At 40.9% G+C, this 14,894-nt stretch overlaps 2 protein-coding genes across 2 annotated transcripts in view; one reads left to right on the top strand and one right to left on the bottom strand.

Moving 5' to 3' along the window:
• Positions 1–5,469: 5,469 nt before the first annotated feature.
• ifngr1 (interferon gamma receptor 1) lies at positions 5,470–11,881 on the top strand. Its single transcript, XM_088420034.1, has 4 exons — positions 5,470–5,701; positions 6,814–7,125; positions 8,472–8,629; positions 10,521–11,881. The coding sequence occupies exons 1-4, from the start codon at positions 5,632–5,634 to the stop codon at positions 11,091–11,093; spliced, it is 1,113 nt and encodes a 370-aa protein (XP_088276160.1). The 5' UTR covers positions 5,470–5,631; the 3' UTR covers positions 11,094–11,881.
• A 221-nt stretch (positions 11,882–12,102) lies between these two features.
• The window catches only part of ltv1 (LTV1 ribosome biogenesis factor), a 27,077-nt gene continuing 24,285 nt past the window's right edge, over positions 12,103–14,894 (bottom strand). The window contains exon 11 of the mRNA XM_088420033.1: positions 12,103–12,764. Within this exon, the coding sequence (XP_088276159.1) occupies positions 12,651–12,764 (114 nt within the window). The 3' untranslated portion in view covers positions 12,103–12,650. The remainder of the gene's footprint in view (positions 12,765–14,894) is intronic.

Raw genomic sequence — 14,894 nt, 5'->3', positions numbered from 1 at the left:
GACTGTCCAGCGTGTAGTAGCAGGGTGTAAGATGCTAGCTGGATCAGCGTACATAGAGAGGCACAACCAAGTGGCTGGGATAGTTTACAGCAGTGTTTTTCAACCACTGTGCCGCGGCACACCACAGTGGTTGAGATATTGTCAGGTGTGCCGTGGGAAATTATCCAATCTGTGTGCTTGTGCAGTCTAGCGCCTAGTACTCTTCCATACCGTGCACAGCAAGCTCGCTCCACTCCCCTCCTCTCGCGCGATTAAAAAAAAAAGTGGACAAAAAGTACAACAGCGACAGAAAGAACCGTCCATACGCCGGTCCGCAATATAAATCAATATAAATCTGAGGCGTAGTGACAAGGATGATGTGATCAGAGACTGATAATCTGCAAATGCTTATTATTAGCTATTATTTCAAGGTTCTTACTCTAAATATCAAATTTGTAAGTTGTCTTCAAATTAGTAAACAACAAGCATTTTCGTTCCCAAGTTCTCTTTTGAACAGTTTTTACTGGCCTCTGATTTTAAAACTACATAAGTGTGTGATGAGCTTTAAAATGGCTTTGACTTGACAGTCATTCCAGCCTGCTGACAGAAACTATAACCACAATGTGGCCCACAATAAAAATGAGTTTGACATCTCTGTCACAGAAGGTGTCTGAGAGATTTATTGTCATACGTATAGTTGTACCACACTGCTGCCTTGGGTGGAAGATCAGTTCTTTGGTTTTGTCCGTGTTGAGGTGGAGATTATTGCTGCGACACCAGGCCACAAGGTCTGCCACCTCTTTCCTGTATGCTGTCTCAGCCCCACCGACGATCAGCCCGATGACTGTAGTGTCGGCTGCATATTTAATTGTGTGTTTTGGGAGGCAACACAGTCATATGGTGAAGATTGTGTAAAGCAGGGGGCTCAGCACACAGCCCTGGGGTGTCCCTGAGCTCACAGTTCTGGTGCTGGATGTGCGGTTGTGGACTCTGACTAATCGAAGGAAGTTCAGCACCCAGTTGCAGAGGCTGGGTGCCAGACCAAGTGCAAGGAGCTTGTCCTTCAGTTTGTCAGGGATGACTGTGTTGAATGCTAGATTTGCGTTAATTTCATGTTATTTCATATTCAATTGTGAAAGTATTCATGACTCTTCAATAAAGCACTCGATTCAACCAGTTTAACTCATTCAATGCCAGGAACGGATTTTCAAGTTTTTTTTTGAAGAGTCCAGACATTCAATCCAAAATATTTAAGTATCCGTCCTTATTAAACTTGAGTATCGATTTAATACTTGGTATAAATTTGTGGGATTGAATCTGGCATTAAAAAAAATGTGAAAATATATCCCTGGTATTGAATGAGTTCATAGTATAACGTAGTCATGATTTTGAAATTGTCAAAATGCGGTTTGTGTCTATAATTGCTTGCTAACGAGGTGACAAAGCTATCAAAGATCAAGTGGCATTAATGTTGTTTTGGACTAGATAATTAGATCTAGTTTGTTATAAGGAGGAAGCAATTTGCAATTTGTTGTTTCTAACCTTCAGTATAGCTGAAAAGTCCCAAATATAGATATATCCAATTATCGTTGTTGGTGGCCACCTTGTAGCAAAAACCAAGGTCACACACTATATGACTATATGACATCTCATTAACATAATGACTGTGTTTCCTATTCTACAGGTGTCACACTCAGGGCCCAGGAGCCAAATCCAGGCCGCCACATCATTTTGTGGCCTGCAAAAATGTGAATTATGACTTAAGAGTCTGAGTATAATACAGTACCAAAGTCTGAATTTTTGGGGTCCACCAAAATGGTCACCACAAGGAACCCTAACCCACGACGCACGCATTTTTTTTTTTTTTTCATTCTGGGAACCACCATTAACGTGATGCATTGCATTTCCACAAAAAGATTTTGTAACACAGTAAAATGATGATCTGATTTTCTTTCCTTTTTTTTATTTAATATATACCAAGATTTAATTGTTCTGGACCACTTGGGAACAGATTTTCCTCTATGCAACCCACAAGCTTTAAAAGAGTTTGACACCCCTGCCCTAACAGTATATACTAACATCATTGTATGTGGCCTGCAAAATAATTAAGACTTCAGGTTAGTGGCCAAAATACCAATTTTTCAAGTTATCTTCAACTTTTACACATTTTTTTGTTACCAAAACCCCTTTTGAACAATTTTTAGCGACCTCAGAATGTGTAAATGTGCAACGATTAAATTGATTTGACTTTACAGTCACAATGGCCCTCCGACAAGAAAGTATAACTACGATGTGGTCCATGATCAAAATTTTCTATTTTGTCGGGTGTATTTTTTAAACAAAAATAGAAAATGGATGGATGGAAATGAACCAAGAACGTATTTGTTCCGTTCTTGCTCCTCCACCTCACTCTCTCTCTTCTTGATCAGGTGTGTCCGTGACGGAGGGAAGAGCCACCAGCCGCGCACCTGACCACCATCAACAATCTCCGGGCTATTTAAACGCGACTGGAGCTGGAGGAAGCCGTCGGAGTATTTTGTAATTCGGTCTAGTTTTCAAGTTTCCTCGTATGCTATTCCATCAGGTGTTGTGAGTATTTCTGTTGCTACTTTGTATGTGCGTTTTTGCTCGTGTCTGCTTTTGTTTGTCACTTTCCGTTTTAACGGCTTCCTCTAGGTCAGGGGTGGGCAACTCCAGGCCACGGGGGCCGGTGTCCTGCATGTTTTCCTGTTTTCTCTCTCAAACACACCTGAATCAAATGATTAGGATTATTCTCAAGCTCCAGCAGAGCTTGTTGATGAGCTAATGGTTTAAATCAGGTGTGTTAGGGGGAGAAAACTGGAAAACATGCAGGACACCGGCCCTCGAGGGCTGGAGTTGCCCACCCCTGCTCTAGGTGGTGGCCTTCCCCCACTTGTCGGCGTTCCGCCGTCAACTACATAGGGGTTTCTATGTCACTTTTAGTTGGACTTTACACACGTGTTCAGCTCGCTGTATTTGAGTTGCCACTTAGCCCAGTTAATGTTATTCCCTTTTCACGCGTTGCGTGCTTCCTTTGTTTAATAAAACCTTGATATTGAGTTCGCACTCGTCTGTGTCTGGTCTGTGGTGGTCCACTGTCGAATTCTTGGTGTTACAACTGAACAGTATTGGGTCAGTTCAAAAAAAACAATCTTATTAAGATTATTTCCTTTTGCAAGTTGAGCTCACAATTTTTTAAAAATGTTTTCCTTTTAAACCAATCCAAAAATAAGATGATGTATTTAAAAAGAAAAAAAAAAAAAAAAAGGGTTGTCTAAATGAGAGGGGTCTGACTGCAGGATGTAGGATGGGGGCGTGTAGTCCAAAAAACGCACCAAAAGAACTACACACCCCCTGGGGTGGGGTTTTACCTTTTTTTGGAAGACGGGGGTGCGTGTTTCCTTTTTAAGTTCAGAGTATGTTCAAGACTCTTTCCAGAGCAGTATAAATGTGTATCAGCAAGAATTTTTTGAAACACTGCAATTGTCATTAATATATAATGTAAGTAATATAAGACTAAGCACAGAGCCTTGAGGGACCCTATGTGCTATCTTCAGCTAAACTGATTTTGTTATTACAGTACATAGCACATACTGATTTGCCAATCCTTTTTGTTTGTTTGTTTCCATTCATACAGTATGATCTACAGTAACAAATGCTTTCTTTAAATCTATGAAAATCAAGACTGGGAATTTGTCATACATACTAGTCACGATTTCCTATAAAATCTCCAATACTGCCATAGAAGTGGACTTGTTCTTCATATGCCAATCCTTTTTATTTTGTTTTCAATTCATACAATGTGATCTATAGTAAAAAATGCTTTCTTTAAATCTGTGAAAATCAAGACTGGGAATTTGTTATAGATCCTAGTCACGATTTCCTGCAAAATATCCAATACTGCCATAGAAGTGGACTTGTTCTTCTTGAAACCATATAGATTTTCACTTATAATACACTTCTTAAAAGTGAACGTCTCAATGAAATGATTAAGTATGTGTATATGAATGTTGTTGTTTTTTTTAACAATTGTGGTAATATTTATATTGGTCTCCATTTTTATATTTTAGAATTACTTTTGCCATTTCATTATGGATGGGGAACAAAAACAATTGTAAAGGACGTATCACAAATGTATGCAAAAGGTTATACAGTACTACATTTTCCATAGTATTTTTACTGATATCGTGTGAATATTACAACAGTCTGTCGACCATTTATTTTTCAATAGTTCTATTTCACGTAATTGGATTTTATATAAATACTTAAAAGTTAGATGCATTATTTCGCTCTCTAATACTGTATCGCTTGTTTATGTACCTGTCGGGACAAGACGTTTTCCATAATATTTTTAATAATGTCTCATCAAAATTACAACAGTCAGAGGACCTTTTATTTTTTTAACGCTTTACAGCCTTTAATGGTTCTATTTGAATGTATTGGATTTATGTTAATACGATACAGCTTATGACATCAAAGTTAGACGCACCATTTCATCCTCTAATATTGCCTTATGTACCTGTCGGGACAGGGGCGTGTTTGGAACTACACGCCTCTGTCGTACAATCTGCAGTCAGACCCATTTGATCTCAACGCTGCTTTCGTTCTAAAAATAAAATGTAGACCTTTAAATGTTCGTTTTAAGAATCAAACATCGAATGAATGGAAAGAGAACGGAAATTAGGAAAGATTTTCTTTTTTTTTTTTTTGCTTTGCGGTAACTCCCATGTGTTAAATTTATTTATTTATTTATTTATTTATTTATTTATTTATTTTCCCGGGCACGCGCTACCTCAAAGCAAACGTTTTAAACCGGAGCTACAGTGACTAACTCTAGCCAGTGGGAAGGGACCGAGAGCTTGTCAACTCAAGCCCCAACTGGACAATGTACCTTCACAATAAATGTTTTTCTTAATACTCTTAATACCCATAGCCTTTACACACACACAAAAAAGAAAGAAAAAAAAGAGAGATCCTGCTGAGAAAAGCAGACTATTTTTTTCTGTGTCCATTTTGTCCCGGCAATCGGTTTGCAGCCAAACACGAGATGTCCTCCAATGAGCGCACCAGGACTTGACTGAGCCAACCAATGTATTTTGGTCTTCATTCTCAAACGGAAAATGACGTGAATGATCACAAATTCTTTCACAGTGTATAAATAAATGCATTAAGGTTATTAATTATTGGTTGATTCATTTTCAAGTTGCTTGCTTGCTTAGTTGATGTATCAAATGAAGTCAAGGTCATTTTTGGGGCCATTTGCAAATAAATGAGGCTATCAAGAAGTATTTAATTTTCATTCCTTGTTAGCATATTTTAGTGTCGATTCAGATATATATTTTTATGAATGTGGAGTACTCATCACTCCTAGCTTTTAATTGGAAAAGCTAATGTGACGTTATCCAGGTGACTTCCGCTTGAGGGCAGGTAAAAACGAGTGGCGGTTCGCCAGAAAGCGCAGTGAGGAAGCGAGCGTTCGCGGTCGAGCTCGTCCAAACGTCTGACCGGAAGCGCCATCTGCTACAAAGTGAGTCTTTATAGACGTCCGCATATGACGTTATTCTTACGCATAGGGATGAGCGCGAGCCGGCTCCGATTTTGATTGACGCGTGACCCACCGCGCGAGCCGCAATGCTTTCTAGTGTTGCGTTCATGGTCTTCGTCATGCTGTGGGAATCGGCGCTGCCAACGGATACTGAAGGTGAGTTTACCCTTCCACATTCGCCCTCCTTCTTTTTTCGTCCGAGTTTCTTTTTCTTTAGCTGATCGTTTATTGAACGGTGCCGAGCACGGCACTCATTTTATTGATCGTCATCCATTTTGTACTTAAAGTCGAAGCACGTACATCATTGGCACTTTTTGTTAATTTATGGTATATTCCTAGATATAAACATTCCTAACCAATTATTATACACACGTGGTCACACATTTAGAATTTTGGCAAAATATCCCAAAAGCGACACTTCTATCATTTCTGCTTTATGTATAATTATTATAACACCGCGAGTCGCACCTTTGAGGTCATTTCCAAAACTTGTTCCACAGATAAACACCTCTTAATGACAACTTTGTTCTGAATTCTTGGTCCACACTGATTTAGACAAAGCAAAGCTAATTGTGTACTTTGTGCATCATTTTGCCTGTTTTGAGCTCAAGTAGATCATCAAAATTCAGTTCCTTCCAATATATAGCAGATGTGTGGCTTCTTTGGATTTGGATCAATACATTCTTATTCCAGTTTTTTTGCAGCTTCAAGGGGATAGAGGGGAGTATTGTTAGGGGTGTGCCCCCCCAAAAAGTTGATTTACATAAGAATTTGGCTTATTATATATATATATATATATATATATATATATATATATATATATATATATATATATATATATATATATATATATATATACACTTGTGTTTCTCTTGCATGTTCCCACCCACCAAAGTGACATCAAGCTTTTATTGGGCTCAAAGTGTCTGGCCTCGCCTCGATTTTATTTAAGTGAGCGAGGTGCAAGTGAGGAGGTGCAACTCCCAAACACTTTTCTCTCCCATGTCTCACCCAATCAGAATCGGCTGCTGCAGTGAAGCACCCCCCGTTGAAGTGGCGTTGAAGTGAATTAAGGAGCTCATTTAGATAGAAGTAGTGCTTTGTGGCGAGGAACCATGTTGAGCAGAATGGAGGAGTTTCACTGACACAAAAATAGCGCTTTGCTGCCATCTTGGTGCAGAGGAAGCCAGTTGATAAGTTTTATTTAGACAAAAGTAGCGCTTTGCTGCCACTAATGATAACCCTGTTTTGTATTTTTTTTTTGGCAGCGGCTTTGGCCCCACCCACCAAGGTGACTGTGTCATGCGGCGATGGGCCGGTGATGACGGCGCGCTGGCAGCATCCTGCCAACGACGGCGTGCGCTTCGTGGTCCATGCGGGCCAATCGGGGCGGTGCCGCCTGCGGGCCGAAACGGCCGAGCACTCCTACGGTAACGTGTGCCCCTGGCTGTGGGAGTCGCTGGACAGCGTGCTGGACGTGCACTACGTGAGTGTGGCGGCGGCGGTCCCAGGCCAACGCCCATCCCAAAACACATCCATCACCTTCACGTACAACAGCGGCAGGATGGCCAACGTCCGCTGTGAGTGTCCTCCACGCACGAAAGGAAATGTCTTTTTGTTTTCAATGAATGAATTATCAGTGAAGGATTGTGTGGTTTGAAATTCAATTAAAATAGCCATTATTTTTTCCCCGTTATGACCCCCAAACAATACACTGGCTTTGACACTTTCGATTGATCAAATAATTTCCGATAATTTTTTCTTAGGGATTTTTTTTCATGCGAGATTCAAGAGTTTTATTGTCATTTGTATAGTTTTATTATACCACACAATGAAATTCTTATTCTGTTCACTTCCTCGAGCAACAGACTACATTCCATGATCAAGCAATAAATTGCAATAAGAATAGCAATAAAACAACAGAAATAATGGTGCTAATAATACAGTGCAAATATTATGTAGTGCAAAATATTATTAATGTAGTAAGAGGCAGATTAGTGTGTGAGAGATTTGTTCAGAATCTGGATTGCTTGTGGGTAGAAGCTGTTTGCCAGCCTGGCAGTCCTGGCCCTCAGGTTACTGTAGGGTCTACCTGATGGCAGCAGTTCCAACAGATCGTTTTGTGGGTGTGTCTTGTCCTTGATGATGTTGCGTGTTCTCCACAGAACCCTGGTGTGATAAATGTCATGCAGTGAGGGTAAGGCTGCTCCACAGATGCGCTGTGAGGACTTGATCACACGCTGGAGAGCCTTCTTGTCTTGTGCTGTACATTTGCCATACCAGACTGTGATGGAGGGGGAGAGGACGGCTCTGGGTTTTTTTTTCCAATGAATTATCATTGAAAGATTGAGTTTTCAAAATTGTAGTTTGAAAGTCAATTAAAATAACCATGATCATTTTTCCCCATCATGACCCCAAACAATACTTTTGATTATCAACATTTTTTTCCAATCTTTTGGTTTTTTCGTCTTTTTTTGGTTTTCAAACAATGAATTATCAGTGAAAGATTATATTTAAAAAATTGTGGTTTGAAAGTCAATTAAAATAACCATTTTTATTTCCCCCTCCCCCCTTATGACCCCCAAACGATACTCTGGCTTTTGATTGGTTAAATATTTTTCAGGGATTTTTTTTGAATGGAGTATCAGTGAAAGATTGTGTTCTAATAAATGTGGTTTGAAAGTCAATTCAAATATCCCCGATTATTTTTTTTCTCTATTGACCTCCAATGTTTTCGATTAACTAACTTTTCCAATAATATTTTTCTTTTTTTTGTTTTGTTTTGTTTTTTTCATCTTTGAAGGATTGTTTTCATAACTATGGTTTGAAGGTTAATTAAAATAGATTTTTTTCCCCGTTAAGCCCCCACAAACGATTCTTTTTTTCCCCCCAGTAATCTTTCTTGTTATTTCTTCTTGTGGCTAAGGCAACTTGTCTTTTCCCCACGTGGACTTCACGTCGAGCAAGGCGGACGACGGGACAGCCACGCTCAGCTTCCGCAACCCGTTGCGCTACCACCCGCAAATGCGCCACGCCACGGCGGGACAAGCAGTCATCTTTGACTTTGCCGTGCACCCACAAGACGTAAGTTTCACACAGTTATCGACAAGTCTTTTGTGAGCCTCGTGTCAATAGTCCACACTATTAAAATCCCTATCACTTTTAAGACGTATACTACTATATATAGACCGTAATTTCCGGACTATAGAGCGCACCTGATTATAAGCCGCAACCCACTACATTTTAGAGGAAAACCGATTTTGTACATACACAAGCCGCACCTGCATACAAGCCGCATGTGCCCACATTAAAACATGTAAACATATTTACAAAGAAAGACGGTACACAGAGAGAGTTTTCAAAGTTTTAATAATATGACTTAACAATAATAATATAACTTTCTTCCCAAACGGTGCCTGTGACAGGGCAGTAAAACGGTAGTAACACGCTAGCAACACAGTATAACAGGTCTGGTAAAACAGGTCTGGTAAAAGAACATACTGGTAACAATCACGGTAAGCCGTCTTCATCTTCCTCCTTTGAAGTGAAGCCATCGAAGTCATCTTCCTCAGTGTCAGAATGAAACAGTGTCATATAGACGTCGTCACACACTCCCTCAGCCTCTCTCTCGCTGTCACTGTGCCCTCCTCTCAGTCACGCAGCAGACCGGCTTTTCGGAAGCCGTTGGTGATGGTGATTTTTTTGACGCTGCCCCACGCTGTCAGGATCCACTGGCAGACTTGTGAAAAAGTTGCCTTTTGCATGCGGCCAGTTTTAGTGAGATTTCTCGCCGGTAGTCATCCAATTCTCCCATTCAACACGGAGCGCCACTTTAAATGCACGATTCACACAAATGTCAAGCGGCTGCAAATACTTAGTTGTGCCCCCAGGAATCACAGCTGGAATGGAGTTTGTCTTGCGTCATATGCCTTTTTTTTGCATTTTCCATGATGAGGGTATGTTCACGCTAATTTAATTTATGCACAAGACAGTAAGTTTCATTCTTCCTCGACGCATATATTCCACCGGTCTTAATCTTACCTTTTCTACTCGAGCGCCCCTAGCGGCCGTTAGAAAAATTACATAAATAGGCCGCATCACTGAATAAGCCGCAGGGTTGAAAGTTTGGGAAAAAAGTAGCGACTTATAGTCCGGAATTTACGGTATGTGTGTGTATATATATATATATATATATATATATATATATATATATATACATACATACACACACACAGTGCGCCCCCAGTTTACAAACTCCCTGTTTTACGAATTTTTCATCTTACAAATGTGGACCGCGGCATTTTTTGTCCCCCTCTTACGCACAAACCTTTCGTCTTACGAACAATCCAACATGCCGGTCAGGGTGTCTGCACTATTTTTTTCGCTTTGCTGCGTCAACAAAATTAACTATTCTCGCATGACACAGAAACGCAGATATGCTAATGGTCTTATAAAGTCACAGTCACGGTCTCATTCACGGAGATGCCGATATGCAATTGGTCGATTAAGGTCACAGTCCCGGTCATTTGTTCATTGTTATTTAACTGTACAGCAGATTGTGTTTCTAATTTTTAATATATGTATAAAGTTGTTATGTTTTTACCTAAGGTTGTTGCACGCGTTGCACGCATTCACTAATTAACATAGGTTTGGATTGCCCGTCATACGAGCAGTTCGAGTTACGAGCGTAGCCGCTGAACGGATTAAGTTTGTAACACGGGGGCCCACTGTGTGTGTGTCTCTCTCTCTATATATATATGTGTGTGTGTGTGTGTGTGTGTATGTACAGTACATATACACAGTGGGCCCCGTGTTACGACCTTAATCCGTTCAGCGGCTAGGCTTGTAACTCAGGAAAGGTGTCCAAACGCTATTTTTCTTATGATAGACAGAACATGAACAATGGGCAAAAATCGTGTTTTCAACTGATGGGGCCGTGAGGCATGGCATTAAAACGTACCGTGTCTTCTCTCAGGAGGAGCGGTGGATTCCCTGCGAACCAGAGCAGAACATGTGCAGGACGGACGTGTCCTTCCCACCGGGTTCCTGTGTGACGCTGACGGGACGGCTGCGCGACTCAGTGGGGCGGCGGCTGGAGCTGGGTCCGTCGGCGCGCGCCTGCCTGGAGCGTGACTGGGCGCCGGCGAGGCTCCTGCCCGCCATCCTGGTGCCGCTGGTTGTGCTGCTGCTGTGCGGCGGCGCGGCGGCGTGGGGAGCACGGAGGGTCCGGGCCCCCAACCAAGCTCTGCCTAAGAACCTGCATCTCCTTCCGGAGAAGGCCCCAGGCGCTCCGGCGGGTTCCTGCTGCGCCGCCGACTGCGAGCACCACATCGGGAGGGTCGCGCTCATCTCTGCGGGAGACGACGACTCTTCTGCCCTTTCCACGGAGACGGAAAGTCTTTCTGCCCCGCCGGAGGAAGAGGAAGAAGTGCCAGAAGAGGAGGAAGATGGGGAGGTGGCAGCAGGCCATTACGACCGCATCCATGTGGACATGGAGGCGGTGGACATGGGCCAAGGCGACACGGCTTTGGGCTACGCTGAAAGGTGACAAAAGGAGGACCAGAAAGCACCAAAAACTTTTCTGCTAGACCGCCTCGTTTTTTTGGGAGGAAAAGGGGACATGTGGACAAAATTCAACTCCCCGTTGCATTCAAACGTACTCATAGGCTAAGGCGACACGACACTTTTGTCCCCATCATGCTACTTGCGCATGTGCATTAGGTGGAAAAATACTGTACAAACAAACTGATACAACCAGAAAAACCCATGCATACATATTTACTTTTCAATTCCTAAGATCCTTAAATTACTAGTAACTTGTATTTTCAAATCTATTACAGATGTATTTCAAACATAACGATGAAGGTCAAACACTTTAAAAAAAACGTTTTTTTTTCCCCCCAACGGTTTTTTTTTTTTAATTATGGATGCGCAATACTGGTATTATGAGGAAAAAATGGACAGTAAAACGTATCGTAAAATGTATTCATATCAATGTAGGCCATACGCTAAGACTTTTTTTGTTTAACGCATTATGATGCAAATACGAAGAGTGGACTAAATAATGAAATCACAGAAATGACCAAAATTTCTTTGATTTTAAACATATTAAACATGTATTTCAAACATAACAATGGAGGCCAAATGCAAAAAATTATAAAATTAAAAAACTTTTAATTGCGACCTATGCACAACACTGTGGTATTATGAGGAAAAATTGCCCAATGGACAAAAGAATAAAACCATAAAAAATACAAATAATTGACTTAAATGACTAATGTATTAGTATCAATGTAGGCGAAACGCACTTTTTTTTTTACTCTGTGGCAATATGGGGGGGGGGGGGGGGGGGGGGGGGGTGAAAAGTGGACTAAATGATGAAACCAGAGAAATGACCAAAAATGCATTTAACTTTTAAGTGTAATAAAAATGTATTTCAAACATAACAATGCAGGCCAAACGCTAAAACATAATAAAACTTCTTTTTTTAAATTGTGTACTATGCACAATACTCTGTGGTATTGAGGAAAAATTGAACAAAATAAGACCATAAAAAATATTAATAAATGATTTTTTTTTTAAATTTATTAGTATCAATGGAGGCCAAACACGAAGACATTTTTTTTTTTGTCTGTGGCATTTCGATGGCGTTTAGATCACAGCCCAACTTTGTTTCTCAGCATTCGTCGGACTTTGGCCTACGCGCCCACACAAAACTGAAAATACTTTCTGTGGGTGTGCGTGTGCACTGAAGCCGTGAATCACGGGCGCCGCTCCCATTTTGGAATGCGCGGCAGCATCCCGCCTCGTTGTCAGGACAACGGTCGAACGGGAAGAACCGGTCGAGTCCACAATGTTTGGTAGATGGAAAGATTATGATATGTGAAACATCCCTAATGGATGTTTTCTCTTTCATGGTTTACGCCTTCAACGCCCGCCCACTTCAATGGCGTTTTGGACGTCCGTAGCCATCAATGGCAGTGACCATCGTGAAGAATAAAAAAAACGGCAATCAATCAATCAATACACTTACTCTGTTTGGGAAAGTGAAGGTGTCAATGGGGAAAGCGTGAAAAAGCAAACAAAGTAGTCCCGCGTGTTTGTCCTAGGATAGTTTCAGGCCCTGAACGTTTCTCCGGAGGTTCAGCATCTGTTTCTCCTGCCGTGCCTTCTCCTCTTTGAATGCCACCTTGTTGGCCTTCTTCTCTATGCGACGCTCCTGCAAACGAAAATGGAAACATTGGACACCAAGTTTGCAACATACACACATGGATACTGTAAATATATAATATAGGCAAACACATATTTATACATTTAAAAGAAATATAATATATACATATACAGTGGGGCAAATAAGTTTTCCACCATAATTTGCAAAGAAATTCTTTAAAAATCAAACAATGTGATTTTTTAGTTTTTTTTTTTTCCACATTCTGTCTCACGGTTGAGGTTTACCCATGTTGACAATTTCAGGCGTCTCTAATCTTTTCAAGTGGGAGAACTTGCACAATTAGAGGTTGACTATATATATATATATATATATATATATATATATATATATATATATATATATATATATATATATACACAGTCAGCCCCCTGCTTACGAGCATCCTGATTTGCGAACATTCCGCCTTACGAGCGTGGATCAGGGAGAATTTTGTCCTCCGCTTACGAGCAAACCTCTCGTCTTGCGAGCATTCCGTCAAACCAGCCATTGAGTATGTAGAAATGTTCTCGCCTAACTGCGTCAATATATTCAGCAGTTGCGTCATCTACAATCATTAATAGATACTTATGGCGGTAACGTGAACGCTATTGGTCTTACAATCTCACACTGACTGTCTCACTCACGGTGTCTAAATATATTACCATTTAAGTGTAGTGTTTGTACAGCTAAAGGGAAAAACAGCTGACATGAAATTAAATGTGCCGATTGCAGGACAAAGAATTGTCATTGGTTTAAATGTGTGTTTTTTTTTTAATTAATTGTCAATACATTCCAACCGTTTAAAAAAAAGTGCGAATAATTATCAGTCAGTCAAGGAGACGCCAATATGCTATTGGTCGATTAAGGTCACCCGGTCTCACTCACGGAGATGCTATTGGCCGGCGTCACACGTCAATCACAGAAATGCCGATATGCTATTGGCCGAACGCCTTTATCTAGCTTGATGGGACAGGATGGAAGGAAGTAGACAAAATGAGTGAAAAACGGAATGTTTTGAAGACTTTGCAAACTTTATCTGTTAGACATAGCTTCTAAAATTACTAGCAGCGGTAAAGGAAGAAATAAGAGGATGATGTTTTAGTATCTCCGTGATTTGCACCATGACTGAAAGAGTTACTGTAACACTGTAAGACCAATAGCCTATATGCGTTGCCGTATTAACTCAAGAGGTTAATCTCTGCACCCTATTACGGGTGATGATACAGCGCCATATAATGGTTGCTAGACAAGATAGCATGTCAGGTTAGTCGGCGATCTCCCGATATGCATTGGGACAGCGTCATTGTTGCAATTTTGTGAGTTGTAACCAAAGGTGAACTGACGCTCGAACAAGCCATAAGTGTGCTGCCTAGTAAATGCAACACACACAACCACCTCTCCGCTTCCACCGTGCTCAATTCACGTCGGGAAAAACAGTTGACATGAAATTAAGTGTGCCGATTGCAGGACAAAAAATCGTCACAGATTTAAATGTGTTTTAATCAATAAGATGTCAATACATTCCAACCGTTTAAAAAAAAAGTGCAAATAATTATCAGTCAGTCAAGGAGACGCCAATATGCTATTGGTCGATTAAGGTCACCCGGTCTCACTCACGGAGATGCTATTGGCCGGCGTCACACGTCAATCACAGAAGTGCCGATATGCTATTGGCCGAACGCCTTTATCTAGCTTGATGGCACAGCTGGTTGGGATGGAAGGAAGTAGAGAAAACCCTGACTGAAAAAGTTACTTTGACACTGTAAGACCAATAGCATATCTGATTTACCGTATTGACTTAGAGCATTCATCTCTGCTCATCTCTGCTTATCTCAGCACAAGTCACGTCTTTCCAAAGGTAAAAGTCATTTATCCTTTGTATTTGTTATTTAATGCAACTGTACAGTAGATTATGTCACTTAATATTAATTTATGTATACAGCGTGATGATTTTACCTAAGGCTTCTGCGCGCGTTGCACGCACTCACGAATTAACATGGGTTTGGATTGCCCGCTATACGAGCAATTCGAGATACGAGCGTAGCCGCTGAACGGATTAAGTTCGTAACCCGGGGGCCCACTGTATATATATATATATATATATATATATATATATAGATATAGATATATATATATAGA

This window comes from Hippichthys cyanospilos, chromosome 7 (genome assembly GCF_059441005.1).
Source record: "Hippichthys cyanospilos isolate Australia breed blue-spotted pipefish chromosome 7, RoL_Hcya_1.0, whole genome shotgun sequence".
NCBI classification, from domain to species: Eukaryota; Metazoa; Chordata; class Actinopteri; order Syngnathiformes; family Syngnathidae; genus Hippichthys; species Hippichthys cyanospilos.
Note: the sequence above shows the minus strand (reverse complement) of the source record. Positions and strands in the feature narration are given on the sequence as shown.

Bases quoted from the DNA above. Each gene is read 5' to 3' on its own strand.
- ifngr1 (XM_088420034.1), top strand. From the start codon at position 5,632: ATGCTTTCTAGTGTTGCGTTCATGGTCTTCGTCATGCTGTGGGAATCG. The intron at 7,126-8,471 runs GTGAGTGTCCTC...CTTGTGGCTAAG, and splicing joins CAGGATGGCCAACGTCCGCT to GCAACTTGTCTTTTCCCCAC. The intron at 8,630-10,520 runs GTAAGTTTCACA...GTCTTCTCTCAG, and splicing joins TTGCCGTGCACCCACAAGAC to GAGGAGCGGTGGATTCCCTG.